General features: G+C 40.7%; 1 protein-coding gene across 1 annotated transcript in view; it reads right to left on the bottom strand.

Moving 5' to 3' along the window:
• Positions 1–12,043, bottom strand: part of PRUNE2 (prune homolog 2) — an 83,725-nt gene extending 71,682 nt beyond the window's left edge. Inside the window, exons 1-3 of the mRNA XM_023521953.1 lie at positions 11,891–12,043; positions 3,078–9,645; positions 1,979–2,744 (exon numbers count right to left, since the gene is read on the bottom strand). Of these exons, the coding sequence (XP_023377721.1) occupies positions 1,979–2,744; positions 3,078–9,645; positions 11,891–12,043 (7,487 nt within the window). The remainder of the gene's footprint in view (positions 1–1,978; positions 2,745–3,077; positions 9,646–11,890) is intronic.
• Between the last annotated feature and the right edge of the window lie 5,996 nt (positions 12,044–18,039).

The following is an 18,039-nucleotide window of genomic DNA, read 5'->3' as shown; positions in this document are numbered from 1 at the left end:
AAACAGGGATGGCTGGGCCCCACTCCAAGTTCTTGATTCAGGAGGTCTGGAGTGGGACTGGTAATTACCCAGGTGATGCTGAGGCCACCGGTTTTTAGACCACACTGACAGAATCACTGCTTTAGACAACTCTGACCCCTCCCAAAATTTAGCACAGATGGAAGTTTTCAAATGCCAATATTTTAGTGCTAATATTAATACCGCTAATAACATTAGTATTTTAATAATACAAATATTTCAGAGTAAGTTATTTATGCAAAAGATAATACAAAGGTTAGTGAAAATCTGCCCCCTCCCCCAACTGTAAGAAAACTTTCATTACTGCAGGGGCTGAGCTAAAAGGGATAAGCAAAGAAATCTTATTGGAAGAAAAGGGACTAGTGGCACAATTGAACATTATCATCTGTTGGATTTCAGGGGCATGTGCAAAATGCAGACAAGAAGCCAAACAATAGCTCAGCCAACTTGAGGCTGCCTGAGTTCTTAGCTCAATCTATAACAATGCCAGCAGGGCTGCTGGGATCCATCTGCTGCCCTCTTTCTGTTAACGGATCTGGGGTCTCTGATAGGAAGTAGCTTGATGGGAAGAAAGAAAGATTAGGCCAACTGAATATATCTGGATTTATGAAGCTGCACTTGAATGTGACACAGCTTTTTTAACTCTTGATGACATTTTACTAACCCTCAACACACCCCTGCTATTCTTTCTGTGTTCTCTGTTCCTTTCTTAGAGAAATGTAATTTTTGAATTCCAAAGCTCTCCTGGATACATTGTATTTATGCATAAATTAAGCCCCCACGATTTAATACTGAAGGAAGGCTGGAGATCCTCCACTCCAACCTACTGGCTTTGCAGCTGAGGAAGCTGAAGCCTAGGGTTATTCTAAAATATATAACCAGATATGATAGAGCCAGGCTGGAATCCAGATTTCTTGACCTACAATGGATATGTGACATATACAGTTCTTTGCATTCCCGAAATGAGTAGGAAAAAGTATCATTTCTCCATTATAATTTAAGGGGTAAACATGACTTTTCCTTTTACTTAAGTTATTTTTCACAATTTGCCCTTTTGTCCCTGGAAGCAGGAGGGCTTTATCAAGAGAAATGAAGAGAAGTGAACAACACTAAACCATGTCAGCAGGGCCTGGAAGGCTGGGGGCAGGAATAACATCCCGTTCCCTGCTAGATAGATACCCATTGGTACTCAGTCACTCAGCACAGAACAGATTCTCAAAAACCATGTGGTGATTGTCTGACCCATCGACTGACTGACTGAATCACTGGTTTGATGGTTGTTTGCCAATTTTTCAGCCAATTGAGGAATGATGTTTCACATTAAGATTTTAAGCCTGCTGTGGAGACTCCTTATTCGTACAGTAAGTTAGGTGCTTGTATAAAACCAGAATCACCTTTTTCTGTATGATAAGCAGTGTCTCTGCTGGAAAAGTACAGGCTTTGAGGGTGAAAAACTTTGAATCCAGACTGTTCACTCTGGTTATTTAATTCTAGGCGAGTTATAGAAATTTTCTGAGCCTTAAGTCCCCTCTACCACCAGTATGTGTAAAATAAAGATAATAATACCTACCACCTCAGGGTCGTCGTAAGGATTAAATGAGATAGTATGTAGAAACTGCCTTGTGCTATGAATAAATGTTAGTGCCCTCCTCATCGGGTTCCAACTGCCTATTTAAGAGTGATACGGGTGCTGAGAAGGTAGAGTCATTATAAATATCAGGAGGGTAAGTATAAGATTCTAGATGGAAATCGAAGGGGTTTTGGAGGCTGAAAATATACATATATCATCATTATCATTATGGTTATCAAGCAGCTGCTTTTACTGATGGCATGCTTCGCAATAAATGTAAACAAAGCTCCTGTCATCTAGATATTCTTCACATCCCATTATCCCTCGTCATTTTGCTGGTTTCTAATAAAACAGTTTTCAGGAAAAAAGTAAATTTAGCTTTTTGCTTACCCATTTTGTCTTGGTTTCCTTGTTCTGGGCTCAAGAAACTCTGTCTCCTCCTCCATTTCCATTTCTGGGATCACGTTTTTCTCAGAGGGCTGTGGTGAAAGCATTTCCCATTCATTCTCATGGGTGACAGGCTGCAGCATAACTGCATCTGGGCCAGCCTTGCCTTGGCTCTTGCTCTTCCGTGATTGGCTGTCCAGACCAGAGGCTTCCTCTAGCGCTAAAGATTCTAGAGGTTTCATTTCTCTTAGAACCTGCATTTGGGGACCTTTGCTCAAGTTGTGATTAGAGGTTGGCTTCACAGCCTTGCTGGGCCATCCAGGCCCTTGGTCCCTAGCTTCTGATGCTGGACTGCCAACCTCACTATGGCCCAAGACCATCCAATTCTGGTCTTGCCCAGGGCTTTCAAGAGATGATCTATTATCATCTTTGGAAGACATGCTCTCCGCGGAATGATCTTCTCTTTTATTCAAGGAGGCAGGCTGACGTGTGTCTGGGAAGCTTGCTAATTGAGTTCCTGGCAGCCTTGTCTGTTCAGAACCTATGTGAAACTCTTCAAATTCAGATGTGCTTTCTCTTGCTTCGCAGGCTTCTAGCTTTGGGGGTGAATTTTCTTCACGTCTTACAAGTATGTAATCCATGTGTTGTGCCTGATGATCTTCATTCTTTTCTGTGTATCTTTCTTCCCTGTATTCTGGTTTTATCTGCTCAGACTCTTTGGTAGGAATTATTTTTTCTCCTTCCAAGTCTAATATTCTCTTGCTGGCACCTGAATGTGGAAGATGAAGGTGAGAAGGGAAGAACAAGGCTTAATTAACACATTGTGCGATTTGTGATCTTTGCAAATGAACCATCTAAAGGGAGATAATTTAAGAAATATTTTAATTTTGTAAAGCTGTTTAATTTTCTCATTCTCTCTCAAGGATAGGTATTCTATAAGCAGTATAGATATTACTGCTGTAATATAGGACTTAGTTGGGCATGCATTGCAAATACAGTTAGTTTTTCTTTACCCACATTAATAGAAAGAGTGTATTTTGCAAATGTATTGATTGAATGAAAGCAGCAGATTCTGGAGGATGAGGAATGGGATGTTTCTTACCATTTGGTAGTTCTATGTCTCCATCTGCTGGTGAATCCGAATTATCTGTTTCTATTTCCCAATCAATGTTTGATGGAGACAACTCCATGTTGGAGTCGCCTCCTATAGACAAAGAAATTGACTCAGGGTCTTCCTGAATATGTAGTACAACCAGCTGGTGTCCACGCTGTCCGTTTGTGGTCTCGGTGTGGTTTTCTTTGCTTCTTTGATCTGGAAGGGCAGGAAGCAATATCTCTGCTGCTTCGCTCCCCAGAGACTCATCCTCTGGAATCCCAGCTTCCTCTGTTGTTTCAACACCAAGAGTAGGTTCTGTAAGACAAGACAAATCGAAGGGAGGTGTATATGGTGCCAGCGATTGTTTCAGAGCATCTTCTTCCAAGGGATGGTCACCACCATAGAGAAAGTGTTCAGGCTCTTTCATTAAATCTTCATCAATATTTTGGCCCATGACATCATATTCAAAATCACCCCACGAAGCTTCGGATGAACAGATATCTTGCTTGCCTGCATCCCCATCGACTGGTGTTTCGAGATTGCCTTCTGATAATGTCAATTTACTCATGTCATCTATTGTTCCTGTGGATGTGTTGAGGCCTGAGGCATCGCTGAAACTGTGGTCAAAGGCAGCTTCGCTTACATCCAGACAAGTGTCTAAGGCTAGCTGAGTGACAGGAACTAAGGCAGTTTTCTCTGTTGTCAAAGGCTGCTCGAGGGCCAACAAGATTCCTGTGTCTGTCTGACATTCAGGAGAAAAGGCCTCTGAGGTCCAAGAGCTGTTGCCAACCATAGTTGGTTCTTGATGAGTTATGAAAATACTGGTTCCCACATTTTTAATCATTGGGATTGTTCTGTCAATGGGTTCCAAAGTTGGTGCCATATCTGGGTTGGTTCCCTTTTCTGATGCTTTTACACCTGTGTTGTTTTCACCACTTATTGCAGAAGGTTCGGGAGAACCATTGTGAGAGGCAGCAGGCTGAGATGAGCCATTTGTGTTTGCTCGATCGCTGACAGGAGGCAGTGGAATTATATTTTCAGAACATAGCTCTGAATTGTATGGGATGGATTCCCGCTCAGGCTCCTGACTGGGTTCCTCATCAGGCTTTGGCTCGGTGAGATATAACTCACTGGCTCCTTCTTGAGGTGTCATCCCAGCACCAATGTGCAGCTCAGGCTCTTGCTTGGTTTCGTAATCATGACATATATCAGGGCTGTTGGAAGCCTGAGAATTGCTGTCCTGGTCACAGTGAGTCAGTATATCAGGATTCTCACCATCTGCTTTCAAACTGAGGGGCTCCTTAGCATCTATCCACAAGTCAGGGGAAGCTGAGGCCAGTTGCCCACCCTCTTGGAAGTTGCCATGTAAAATATCTGGAACAAAAGTGCTTTGGGAGCCCTCGCTAGGGGTAGAGGTGTCCCATTCAGCACCTGACTTCTTTATCAACTGGGTGGAAGAACTGACAGCAGGGAAATCTTTTGAGGCAATGCTTGAATTTGTCATTTCACTGGGGTATGATTTTTCTTCCTCCCACCAATTTGTTTCTTGACGCTCAGGAGTTGAGACATTAGAGATAATGCATCCATTTTCATCTGTGTGAGTAAATTTTGGATTTGGCTGATCCCAGATGGACAGCACTGTATTCTGACACTGCTCTTGGGTAGGCGTTTCAGAAGTGAGTTCGTCACCAGCAGAAGACGTGAAGGTTTGCTCTCTGAGATCTTTTTCTTTAATTTGGTCTAATATCACAAGCTGGCTAAGCTGATCAGCTTCTGGGTCTGGCTGCCTTAGTCGAATGTTCCAAAGTTGCTCATGGGAGTTCTCTTCATTATTATCCAGAAAGGGTGACTGACACTTATCATTGAAAGGATTGGTACAATGTATTTCCGTGGACTCTGTATCACCCTGAATGGGCACTCCCCACGGGCCCATGTTTTGGTCTCCTGAACAATTCATCTCTAATGCACCACCTGAGTTAGGTAATTCCCCTTCAAATGCATTCTCAGTTGGCCGCGTTTCCTGTGGAGAGGCATTCCACCACTCGGTACTCTCAGCTGAGAAGCCAACCATTTCCATTTGAGAATAATTTTCATTTTTTGGTTCAGTGTTGGGAGATATTTGCCATATGATATCTCCTGTCTTCCCTGTTTCTGGAGATGAGCTCTTCTCCTCATCCACTGCTGTAATCTGTATTTCGGTCTTCTTTAATGGTGAAAAATTCCAGTGATCAGGGCTGCTTTGTTGACTGTCACAGAATGGGTTTGATGTATTCTCATTCTCTGCTGGTTCTGAACTGTCTACATAATGGATGGATAATTCCTCAGACTTGGGACCATCCATGGCCAAGAACTTGTTAGATTCATTCAATGAATCCCAAGCTCTGAGTTCACTCTGAGCAACGTGACAAATGGCCAAATGTATCTCTTTTTCCGCTGACTCTTCATTGCCTACACTATCATCATCAGAATCTGAGCTTGTTGAAATGGACCTGGCAACCTCTCGCTGCACAGTGTTAGGAATATCGTGCTCATTTTTCTCCTGATGGCTAAGCATTAGATTTCTTTCCTGATATGTACCTGAATATTCAGAATATTTTCCTGTTTCAGGGCTGGATAAAGAGGAAAAGGAATCACCATCTACTGAATCATTCCAAATCTCTAAAATTTTAGGAACCTTGTGATCTAAGTTCCTTTCAAACTCATCTACTTTGTTTTTCTCCAGGTCCTTCGCCTCAGTAATTAATTCTACTTGGCCATCAGTAGTAACTGGTTCAGAATCCTGGGAATTCTGTTTACTCCAATCATCTCGATTTACCGTCTGATGCCCATGGTCCCAAGAAAGCAGTGCAGCTGAAGAATCATTTAGGTCAGGACTTGATGCACTTGAATGTGTATACTCACTAGAAATAGTATCTCTGTCATTGTTTCCTAATGAACTGGCTCCTGGAGGGCTTTTTTCAGCACTCTTAACTTTAAGATTCTCATTTATCTCTGAACTTGTGCAACTGACCTGAACATCACTGTCTATAGGGCCATCCCAAACATCAAGGCTTCGGGGACATTCATGAGGTAGCTCTTGGTTCACTCTTTCTAGCTCCAGAATGTTACATTCTTCACTTTTCTCAAGATCCATTTCTGGCAAAGATACATTTTCTGTTAAATTCAGCCTACCTAAAATTTCAGTAGTTTCACCTGAATTTCTATGATTTGTGAGGTGCTTTTCATAGGTCCCCTTTGCCTGCAAGTAATTTGTGGACACTTCTGTTTGCATATCACAGGAGTCTGGATTGTAAGATCCCTTCTCATGCTCTAAAACCTCCTTGGGTTCCTCAGTCTGAGGACTGGAGGTGACTGAAAGAGAGCTGATTTTGCTTGACTCATTGTATATTTCTTGATATTCAAATGCAACTGGGGAGGAGCATTCCTGGTCACTTTGCCCTTTTCCAGAAGTCCCCAAGTCTCTATGCATCACTTCCTCCTCGCCTAGGTGCTCCCAATCAGTGGCTTTGTGGGCTTCCTTTTCACTTTCATTTTGTCCGTAGTTTGGGCCTTTCCATGGATCTGAGCATACAAAATGCCCTGAATTTTCAAGCCTGGTCACCGGGGTCACACTATCACTTGGCAGGCTTCCTATGCACGTGTCTTGCTGGTCAGTATCAAGTGTTCCTGACTCATTGGCTCCAGAGGCTTCTAGCATGTCTGGAATATGACTGTCCTTAATTTCTTCTGATGAGCTGGGAGTTTCAGGAGGCAACTTGCTTTGTCCTGAGTCTGTAACATATGATGGGGCTGGTAACATTAATGACGACATGTCGCTATCTCTCATGACAGAATCCCAAATACTATTTGCAATTAACTGTCCACTTTTTTCATTCAATATGTGATATTCTTTGGGAGCAGTGTCCTTGCTATGCTCTGAAGAGGCAGGGAGTTCCCAATCTGCCTGATTTGCTTCCTGATACTCCACACCCCATGGTTCTAGCTGTCTCACTGAAAATCGGGTTTCAGGTTCGGTACTTCCAGGCAAGTATCCTTGTGCTTGACCTTCACCAGGGATCGCTACACCAGCACTGCAGTCATCCCAATCCAGATCATTATCCGAGATGGTCGCAGTAGACTGAGTGTCCTCCAGAATCACTCTGTTCCACAAGTCGAGATTGTCAGGGGCTGCCTGCCGGGAGTTGGTGTTGCTGTGCAAAAGTGTGAGCTGTCGATTTGTTTCGTTGTACAGCTGCATCATGCGGGGGTCGTCATAACTGGACTGGCTGCTTTCTCCAACGTCATCCTCCATGGAGATGTCCTTGTCATCTGTGGGCTCTGTCTTGAGTAAATCTTGATCTGGGTTATCAGTGGCATTTATTTCAGAACTATGATCTGCATGAGGTGAAGCCCACATTTCTAGGTTCCCAGGACCTGAACTAATTCGATTTCTAGGTGGCTGCTGTGGTGACTGAGGTGGGATTTCAGTCTCCTCTGTAGTAGAGTTAGCATCTTTTGACTCAAAACCTCCCTCTTTAGCAAATGGCTTGTTTTCAGTTTCTTTTTCATCTCCAGCAAACGTTGGCGACGTATAAGAATCAGAGGTGGAGTAATTGGTATCTAAGGGAGAAGGCACTGAATCTTCCCCTATGTTGGATGCACTGTAATCGGAACATTTATATGATAAGAAAGAATCTTCCCAAGGAGCTAGGATGTCTGACCTTCCTTTCTTGACACTCTCTTCAAAAAGGTTCCAAGAATCTACCTTTTCATACACTTTCCCTCTAATTTTTGGATCCATGACACCACCCTGATCATCCTTTGCTGGCTTACAATTGTTCCATGCATGATCCAGATCAGACCTAAGATTTCCAGATATAAGGGCACCAGCCCTGGAGTCATGGTCCTTCTTGCTCCAGATTTCTGGGGGTGTTTCATTATTTGCCTCACTGGGTGAATTGTCTACTGGGTCTTCTGAAGGAAAAGGAAACCCACTTTTTGCCATGGCCCACTCTTTCGGGTCCCTTACAGAAGGTGTCTCACCACTCGCTGGGTGCAGATTCCAGGTATTTTTCAAAGCCTGGGTGTCATTTTCTTTACCAAATGCACTCCAAGCCGGGAACGACACTGCAGTAGCTGGTTCATCGTCATCCGCGGGATTTCCCCATGGCTCAGGCATCGCTGTGGGAGAGCGATCAGAATGCCACAAAGCGGCAAAGTCTTCTATCAGGTGGTTTGTTCCCTGAGGAGAAGCGTTCAGCAAATGTGACTTTTCAGTGGGCAGGTTCTGAAACTGCAAGCCCTCCTCATTTTGGTCTTGAATGTTATCACTGCCCAGCCCAGGCTGCCCAAATTCTGACTCCCAGGGACCCGACTTTGGGAACTCGAGACTCTTTGGCTGAAATATAGAATCTGAGGCTCTCCTATCAGCTAGGCTGGGTTTATGATCTTTCCAGGATTCGGGGCTCTGGAAGACAGATTCCTGTTCGCTGGAACTCCATGCATCTGCAATATTTTTAGACTCAATTTCCAAACCACCCCACCAGCTGCTACACCTCGCACGAGTCTGAGGTGGCCCTGTGTGACCTGTGTCAACTGCTTTTTGGGTCATATTGTCTGGATAGAGTAGAGCTGGTTCTTCGGTGGATGGTGAGCTCTCCACAAAGCTATTCATAGGCGTTGGTGGGACACTCTTTCCAATATTTTTCAGCCTTTCTGGCAAAAAAGATTCATCTTGCACAAAACCTGTCAGGCTCAAATTCCTTTCAGTGTTATCCCCGGGACCTCCTTGTCTCTGGACAAAATCCTCATCAAATCCCACAAGGCTATCTTTGCCAGCCTTTGACAAAAGTGAACTGGATGAATAATTAGACATGTCCATCCCTATCCCATTGAGTCCTTTAGGCCCTGTAGGGAGCTGTCCTTCTGATGAATCGCTGTTGGGGAAGGAGTCATCTGCTGGGGAATAGTCTGCAGAATGGGAAGATGGTTGGGACTGCCCGGAAACCATGGGGGCTGAGTCGAAGTTGAAGAGGTCAAAGTGTTCCCCATGTTCCCCGGACCGTGCATGCTCCTCCACTGCTGCCCCTTCAGGGATGGGACTATAGGAGTCAAACCCTGGGAGGAGGCTGTGATGAGGCCCAGCACCTTCTCCCACTGGACTGTCATCACTGAGGAAAACTGAGCTCTCCTTGGATGAACGGCTGCTCCTAATGGTGGCCAGTCCACTATCTGGGCTAACGAGGTCTATGTTGGCATCCACCTGGGCCTGGTTAGAATCGTTGAGATCTGGAGGGTTTTCTATGAAATTCACAGAGTTGGGCTGTGGTTCTATGTCAGAGCCATACAACTCCATAATCCCAGAAGATCCCTGGGAGAGTGGGGCGCTGCCTGCCACAGCTTCTGTGGAGGATGTCCGGCTATTGGAGACCATCTCTGGACACCTCCTATTGATGGCTTCCTTGATAAGGAGAACCACTTGGTCACAAGTCACTGAAGGGTTCTCCTGTTGGTACACCAGGATCTCGTCACAGCCACATTCAAAGGGCTCCAGCTCTAGGCAAGGGTTCTGGCACTCTTCCAGTTCACAACAAATCTGTTGGGGAGACATAGGGGTTTGTGTGAGCATTCACGCACTCTTTGTTCTTTGCAAATTGTATTTCTAAATTTCTTAATATAAATTAATCTGTGTTCATTTGTCTAAAAAGAACCAAACAACTGAAAACTGTATCATATAAAACATGGAAAGTCCCACTTAATATACCACCAACTCTTTCTCTAGTCTTATCAAATTGGCATTTCGTTGATCTCAAAATCCAGCTACTCAGCATTGCTGGCTCCTGAAAATGATAGGTAAAGAGCTTTAAAATTATTTAAATCCTTAGCGTAATATCATACCATCTTCCAGCAGGAATGGAAATGTGAAAAAAGTGCAAACCTTTTTCAAGTTTGCAAAAAAGCAGAAGTAATGCCAGTTGCTGACCAGAACTAGAGTAAAAATGTTGGAATAAAAAAGAATGGGGCAGGAGAAAGGCTTTTTTAAGGAGCAGGCAGCCAGGACCTGCTTTAACCTTTGATAGCCTCATAAGACAAAGGAGAAAGTAGGAAAGAGAAAGCAGCTGTGGGTGGCAAAGCCTTCCAACAGCACTCAGGCCCCAACTGTCCCTTCCTGCCCCAGGGAGCCCATAACAGACAGAGTTGCCTGGGGAAACCAAGAGAATGTGTGACAGTCAGTGCAAGGCCAGAACTGAGCCAGAGCTCTATGACTTTTAGAAAACGATGGGGATATTTTGCACACTAGGCCTTTGAAATGGTCCCACAGGATTAGTGGAGGTAACAACAACAACATCATCAACAATGAAAACAATAACTATAGAGCTCACATAGAAAGTAACAATAATCATAATAAATATTTATTGAATGTTTCCATATGCTAAGCACAGTTCTAAAGGTTTTATGTGTATTATCTCCTTTAATCCTCACAATAATTCTGCAAGATAGGGACTCTTTATCCCCATTTTGCCAATGAGGAAACAGAGACAGGAAAGTTAAATACTTTGTTTGACCAACCACACAGAGCTAACAAATGATGGAGCCACATTTTTAACTCAGGCAGCTGAGTTGCAGATGCTGACCCTTGACCAACTGTGACCATGTGGACAATGAGAGATTCCTATGAGTAGTTTTGACTCTGTGTTGCTCAAGATTCTGAGGAGCTATCTCTTGGGTGATGGGTGAGGAAGGTTGAGTGGGAGGAAAGGCAGGGTGGAGTCTGCTCAAGGACTGCTAACCCCTTTAACTGCTCTTCTGCTTTTGTCTATTTTAAATTAACCAATTTTGAAATTGATTTGCTACTAAAAATGATTTGAAAACTACCATATTGAAGGCTTAGGAGACCTAAATCCTGTCGATGGGAAACCAGTGGCCAAAGATAAAATTCATTGAATCCCAATGCAGAGCAAAGCACTGAAAATGCTCCAGGCTGATGACACAACACACAGATATACATGGGTTAGAAAGAGGGTACAAAATGCATCTGCCACAGGGATGGGGGCTCTTTCATATTTGTGCATGAGGAAGCACAGAGGAACCAGAGAATACCTACAGTCATACATTAAGAGAGCCACAGTGGATCTCTTTGGAGGACAGAAAGTGAGGATGTAGAAAAGAAAGGAGTCAAGACTTTGCCTCTAGCCACCTGTGGATACATGAGGTGTCTAATCTATTAGTGAGGAAAGATTTATGATGAAACCGTTCTATACCCATGCCGCGCATATTATAATGAATCATGTATGTTCTCATATTACTTATTAAACACAGCTGGTTTGTTATGTACAGTACCTATTTTGATTAATTCTGTCTGCATCTTGCATATTTCTACATCTTTGGGTTAAAAGATGCAGCTCTCTATTAGTCAGAGAGGATCTGACTAATTACCCAGTCAGAATTTTCGTACCAGGAGACGGACTAACTTTGATTAAAGCATCGGATCACCAGTTACTCAACCCTGGACACCAAACAGGGACTAAACTTTGTTAGCTATTACAAGGGATCAGTCCTCAAAGAATAGCAGTCAAGGGAGGACTGCTCTCATTTGGGTGAGAAAGCTATGATCTCTCTCTCTCAATGGATTCTTTCCAGAAAAGAAATAGTTATGGAGCTCTTTTAAAAGGCCCAATGTGCAAAACAACCCCAATATTTCTTAAAACTCAGACTCAAGGACTTTATCTCCTAGGTCAATTTCTTTATGCCACCAATCTATTCCCATCCTCCACTGCGTGTTCTGAGAGCCAGCAGGTTAGGATGCAGTGAAATGTGCCAGAGTTGAAGCAGATCCTTACCTGACTGCACAGCTCTAAGTTCTCAGAGTACACAGCGATCTGTTGTCTTGGCTGCTGTTCCTCTGACAGGTAGCTGGCCAAGAGGATGAGGACATCAAAACCGAACTTGTCTGTAAATGCTTTCAAATCACTAGTGATATTGCTGTGAAACATACAGTTCTGAAACAAAAACAGGCAATCTGATGTTAATTAATATAATTGCTCAGGTTTGGGACACTGTGCCATAAATTCGTCCAGTCTTATGATGTATTACAACAGAGATATTTTATTAAATGCAAGTTAAATAAACACATTGACAAAGTTTGGAAACTTTCATGTGATGTCCTAAGATACACATTGGTTTTTGTTTTCCTAAACAAAAAAAGGAAGGAATCTCTGCCATCATTATTAAGAATAGTTTAGATAAGAAATAAATATCTAATCCTTTTTCCCTAAAATATTTATTCAAATGCTTTGACTTTCCGAAACACACTTTTCCTCTTATTGTTCATAGAACGTAGGAATGTCTGCTATTATTGCACCTATCACTAGAAAAATAGGAGAAAGCTATTGTTCTTTTCTATAATTGTTTTCTAATGATTGTTATTAACTCCAAGCAGAATTCCTAAGGATGAACCTAGCTGAGTTTATCAAATGCTTTTAATTCCAGTGTGGATATCTAGGAGATTTGTATAAAGGCTGTGATGTCAGATCCACTTGCTCTATATAGTAACTGAGGAGAAATGAGTAATTGCAGAAAAGGCACCCATTACCATGGAGCACCCAAACCTGTGACTCCCATCATCTTCAGAAGTGTGCTGGCTTTTTAAAGTTTTATTAACTGCAGTGAGAACCACTTTGTTGGTGTAGTTGTCTCTCTCTCTTAAGGAAACATAGAGAAGACCATAGGTTAGCTCTCAACATAATGCCTGGCATATACTAGTTGCTCAGGAAATGTCTGTTGAATGACAGTAGAGAAAAAATCAACCTATGCTATATAATTATCTATCACAGTGTATATATATATCATGTATATGATCATCATACATAATCGATCAACTGACAGTGTACTGTACTACTTAATTTTCTTCTGATTACAAAAGTCATCAGAATTATGCATGCCACTAGTAAAATATTAAAGCAATACAGAAATGTATACCATAGGAAGTGTTAGTGCCACATACCCTATCCTCAGATAACCACTGCAAAAACTCAACAGTGCATATAGGTACAGATTTTTTCCATGCCCAGATTAATTTTTCTATGTGGTGGCTCTTTGAATTTTGTGGATTTGATATTTGTGGCTTAGACTATTTACCAGACCATTTAAAATATCCATATCACATGTACTCTAATTATGTTGAGTCAGATCTCAAGGTCTATGAGGCTCCTTAGAAGGCACATGAGATGCTAGGGCAGATGTGCAGGCCCAGCCCATCACCAACTTCCACACCTCAAGGAACCTTTGCTATCTATTCCTGTAGCAGCCACTCTCATTAGGTATCTCAAGAAGCCATTCTCACTTTTTGGTTACAAGGAATTGCACATAGGAATTCACAAAGTCTCAGGATATGCTGCTGATGAATACCAAAGGGTCTATTATACTAACTTGGTAATAAAATGTATGATGTTCAAATACAATAGCTTTTGGAAGCATGTGTTCCAAAATGCTTACTGTCAGCCTTCATGCTTTTTATTTATTGTCCGAGTGCCATAATAACAATCTTTAAATAGATACTTTAAAGAATTAATTCACCCACAATAGAAGTAGATATTTAGGCTGAACTTTAAAAAAAAAAAAAAAAGAACCTCATATTATAAGCAATGTGCATTCATTAGATAAAATTATTTCAAACTGTAGTTGGTGTTATCCATCAAGAACCTCAATAGTGAGCTTTTTGCCATTATGAACCATAAAAGAAGATTTGGTTCTGAAGTAAAACAAGAATGGATAGCAAATACTTACATGTTATTACCAATGACTGAAGGCTTTGGCACAGGAAGACCTAGAAGTTTCCTTACGAAATACTTTTTTATTATATACATAAAAATCCCCAAATATATTTATAACCCCCTGAAATAAGACACAATATTTCTAAGAGATTTTCACATATAATAACAATTATCACAACACTCCTGGATGGGTCACTTAACCAAGAGAAAAGCAGGTTTTACTGGTATCTGAGTACAAGATTAGGATTCAGTAGAATCAGCATTATTCAAAGCCATACTCATGAAACATTTGCTATTCCAAAATGCTGGCTGAGCTCCAGTCTATTTGGATTTCCTTGTGTTAAAATGACAGCTCTAGATCTTGCTGGACTCAAGTCTTCGCAACAGCAGGCATCTTATTAGAAATGCAAAGTCTCAGTCCACACTCCAGACCTACTGAAGCAGAATCTGCATTTTCCACAAATCTTGGGTGATTTGAATACACAGTGAAATCTGAAAAACCCTGTTCTACAAAGGTATTTTCTAATTGTTTATTTCCCTATGAACTAGTCCTTTGGGTTCTCAGTGTTGTCACAGGACTTCCTGACTCATGCTCTCAGCTCTATGTTCCTCACACTATCCTCATCATAAAAATCACTCTGGGTGCATATTTCTGGGCCACCTTGCTAGAGGTTCTCATTTAGCAGGTCAGGGATTAGGTTCAAGAATCTATATTTTCATTATGGACCTCAAATGATTCTTAGAATCAAACACCATTGAGTAACACCCTCCCAGTTTTCTCAGGCCACTCCTGAGTTCCACAGGTTAAAATGAAGTATTGAAAAAACAAAGATTTATGTGACTCACTTAGGCATCTTAAAAAACCAAACTATTCACATTTTACAGTAACCTCAGAATAGAGGTTGTCAACAACTATATCCTATAATACCCTAATAAAATTGTCCAAACCAGATCTGATCTTACTGGCTTTAAGATAATGTCAGAAATTTCATGTTTAAAATAGAATCAAACAAGGGAATGAGTGAGAATCTTCAGGAATCAGGAGGCAGAGTCTGTTTGTTCTGCTTTTATGCTGGTGCTGTTTGCATAGGAGATAATTTATTATTGTCTTCTAGCTACACAGGGAGTCATGTGCTACGATGGCTCTTATGTTGCTGACAAGCTAGGCTGGGCCTGAATAAACAGCACTTCATCATCAATACAACCCAACTGTAGATACAGGTTGGCATTTTATTCCCCCCATCTGCCTTCTACCTGATAAATTACTGTTTTAGTTACATGTATACAAATACTATTTGTTAATCTGCTCAAATGTCTCCAGAATGTTTCCCCACCTTAACTTAAAATTATATACATATACATATATATCTCCCACTCAATTTGCCAAAGGCTTAGAAAATAAAGTGATCTTATCTTAATTTACCACCCCTGTCCACACCATACAACCTTCCATATTTGAAATATGACCCCAGCCTAAGATTGCTGCATGGAATTAGGAAGTTACTTTACTAATTATTACAGCTGGGAATCGACTGACAGAAAGCCAGCCTATTCCCATCAGTTAGGAAGGATGGGAATTGCTTCCTGTCAGAGTCCTTTGTCACTCATGAGTCCAAAGGTTCGATCATTAAACATTTTTAGAGGTCATGAGTTCTTTTGCCTGGAGCGATTCCTAGTTTTGGAATGAATAGGAAGGCCTGGAAATGTGGAGAGAAAAAGACTGTTATTTCTTGACCAAAAGCTAAGGTATAGATCTCACTGGCCCTGAAAAGAGTGATGATCAAAACGACAAAAGGAAGAGAAACAAAATGATACAGCTCTACTTTAACTAATACAAAACCTGAGATTGTGACAATGATAGTATCCAATAGTGTTACTATATTTGTGGTTGAAACTGTGTGGACAAATGCAGCGGAAATTTCCATTCCCTCACAAAATCCTATTTTAGTTCTCACTTCATTGCTCTGAAAAATTTAGTCTTTATGCTATATGCTGAAAGCATCAGTGCATCACATGAAATAAAAGTGATCTAAATGATGTTTTGTAAACATTTGAGTACTTAAACGTGGATATTCCTTGGGAGAGAAAAACCCACTCTTTTTAACATCACTCATATATTCTTATCTCATGGTCTCTTGTCAGGTTTCTGTCTCCAATATTCCACTGAAAATGCTGTTCTTGAAAGTGCTAATCACTTCTAGGTTGCCAAATCCAAAAATCACTTTCCTGTTCTTTCTCTATCTGACTTCTCTGAAGAATTCCATGAGGTTGACCCTTTGTCCTTGAAACACTTAATTCCTTCACATTATCTTTGTTTTTCTCCCAACTCATTGGTTACTCCTCAGTCACCTTTGATGGCTTCTCTACCTTAGTTGACCTCTAAATATTCACTGCCTCAGACTTTGTTTCCAAACCCTTTTCTCTTATCTACATGTTCTCTCTGGTGATCTCACCCAGTCACAATGCTTTCAGATCATTTATCTGCCAGTGACAAACCAAATCTATATCCCCCTGAACTCTAACCTCGTTTATCCATGTATTTTCATGTAAATGTCTAGTAAGCATTTAAAATAAAATGCAATCTACCTCTGCCTTAGTTTCCTCCACACCATTAAATGCACCATCATCCATCTAGTTACTCAAGCCAAATATCTAGGAATCATTCTTGATTCTTTTCTTTCCTCATTCCTCATCCATTGGTAAATCCTATTTACTTTACTTCTGAAACACAGCTCAAGTCCAAACATTTTTCTCACTTCTCTCTATTCTATTACTATCATAGCTACAGTCATCATCATTTCGTGTTTGAAATTTGGTGACAGCCCCCCTACTGGTCTTCCTGCAGCTGCTTTTGTCTCCCTACTATCAGTTCTCCACATGGCATTGCGAAAGCTTTTAAAAATGTAAATAAAATCATGGCACATTTCTGTTTACAATTCACTCAAGAGTTTCTCCATGCAATAGCTATTAACTGTTTTTAAACTGGGAGGAGAAAGGTCTAATGTCCTAGAGATTATATAATCTTATATATCAGGACATAATCTTATATACCAAAGAGAAAAACTAGATACAGCAATAGAAAAGTAGTTGAAAAACATAAAATACAAATTAGAGTTGAAGTACAAATGGCCAATAAATATCCAAACTCAATGATAATCAGAGAAATTCTTTGATAGTATGATATTTCATCTTCTTTTCCTATTATTGGCAAATATTTCTAAATGGGTACTCTCATACACTATTAGAAATATATTCTAAAGAAGTAATTAGATATGCACAAAAAAGGTTTGTGGACACAGCTATTCACTGAGTTATTACTTTAATAACTAAAATTTAGAAACAACCTAAATGTATAACAATAAACAAGTGGTTAAATAAACTATGGAAGAGTCACACAAAAGAATATTATGCTGCTATTAAAAATCACATTATCAAGGAATACTTAATGACACAAGAAAATACTGATAATGGTGTTAAGTGGAAAATAATTTCTCTAATCACATAAAATTGAACGTTTTTTCTAGATGTATTCAGATAATATATAGTGAAATCTAATGTACAATGGACATTAAGATACCCTGATATTAAAATTGTCATTATTTAGCCAATTTGCAAATCTAAAATCTGATTGTGTCTCTCCTTTATTTTAGGGCACCTCCTCCAATGTTCCTAGTGAAGTCTCTGGAGTTGTGTGACCATGAGATTAACCCTTGGCTCTGCCATTCACTAGTTGGGTGAGTTACTTCACCTCCTTGAGCCTTAATTTTCCTCCCCCATAAACCCCCACCTCATCGGACCATTGTAAGAATTAAGAACGTATATAAAAAAGCCAGCCCAGTACCTGGTATATAGTAGACAATAAACATTAGATCTCTTTCCTTTACTAATTCTTAAGCTATCAAAAGATCATTCTAAGGATTCATGGGATTAATCCAATTCATAGAGAGTATTTTACAAATTCTTGGTATGGAAACTGGTTGTTCATATTATAACTTCTTTCCTTATATCCTTTACAATATATGCAAACTTTTAAATGAAAATAACACATTTTTAAGTCATATAAGTGATTCACATGTTACATTCCTAGATGTGAGAGGACAGAGGAAGTTACACAAAGTCAAAAATGAAACAAAATTATTTAAAAAATGATGTAGGCTACAGAAACTCTCAGTAAGGCAGTATTTATCTCATTAACAAATTCTTTATCCTTAATTTCA

Source organism: Pteropus vampyrus, unplaced genomic scaffold (assembly GCF_000151845.1).
Source record: "Pteropus vampyrus isolate Shadow unplaced genomic scaffold, Pvam_2.0 Scaffold324, whole genome shotgun sequence".
NCBI lineage: Eukaryota > Metazoa > Chordata > Mammalia > Chiroptera > Pteropodidae > Pteropus > Pteropus vampyrus.
Note: the sequence above shows the minus strand (reverse complement) of the source record. Positions and strands in the feature narration are given on the sequence as shown.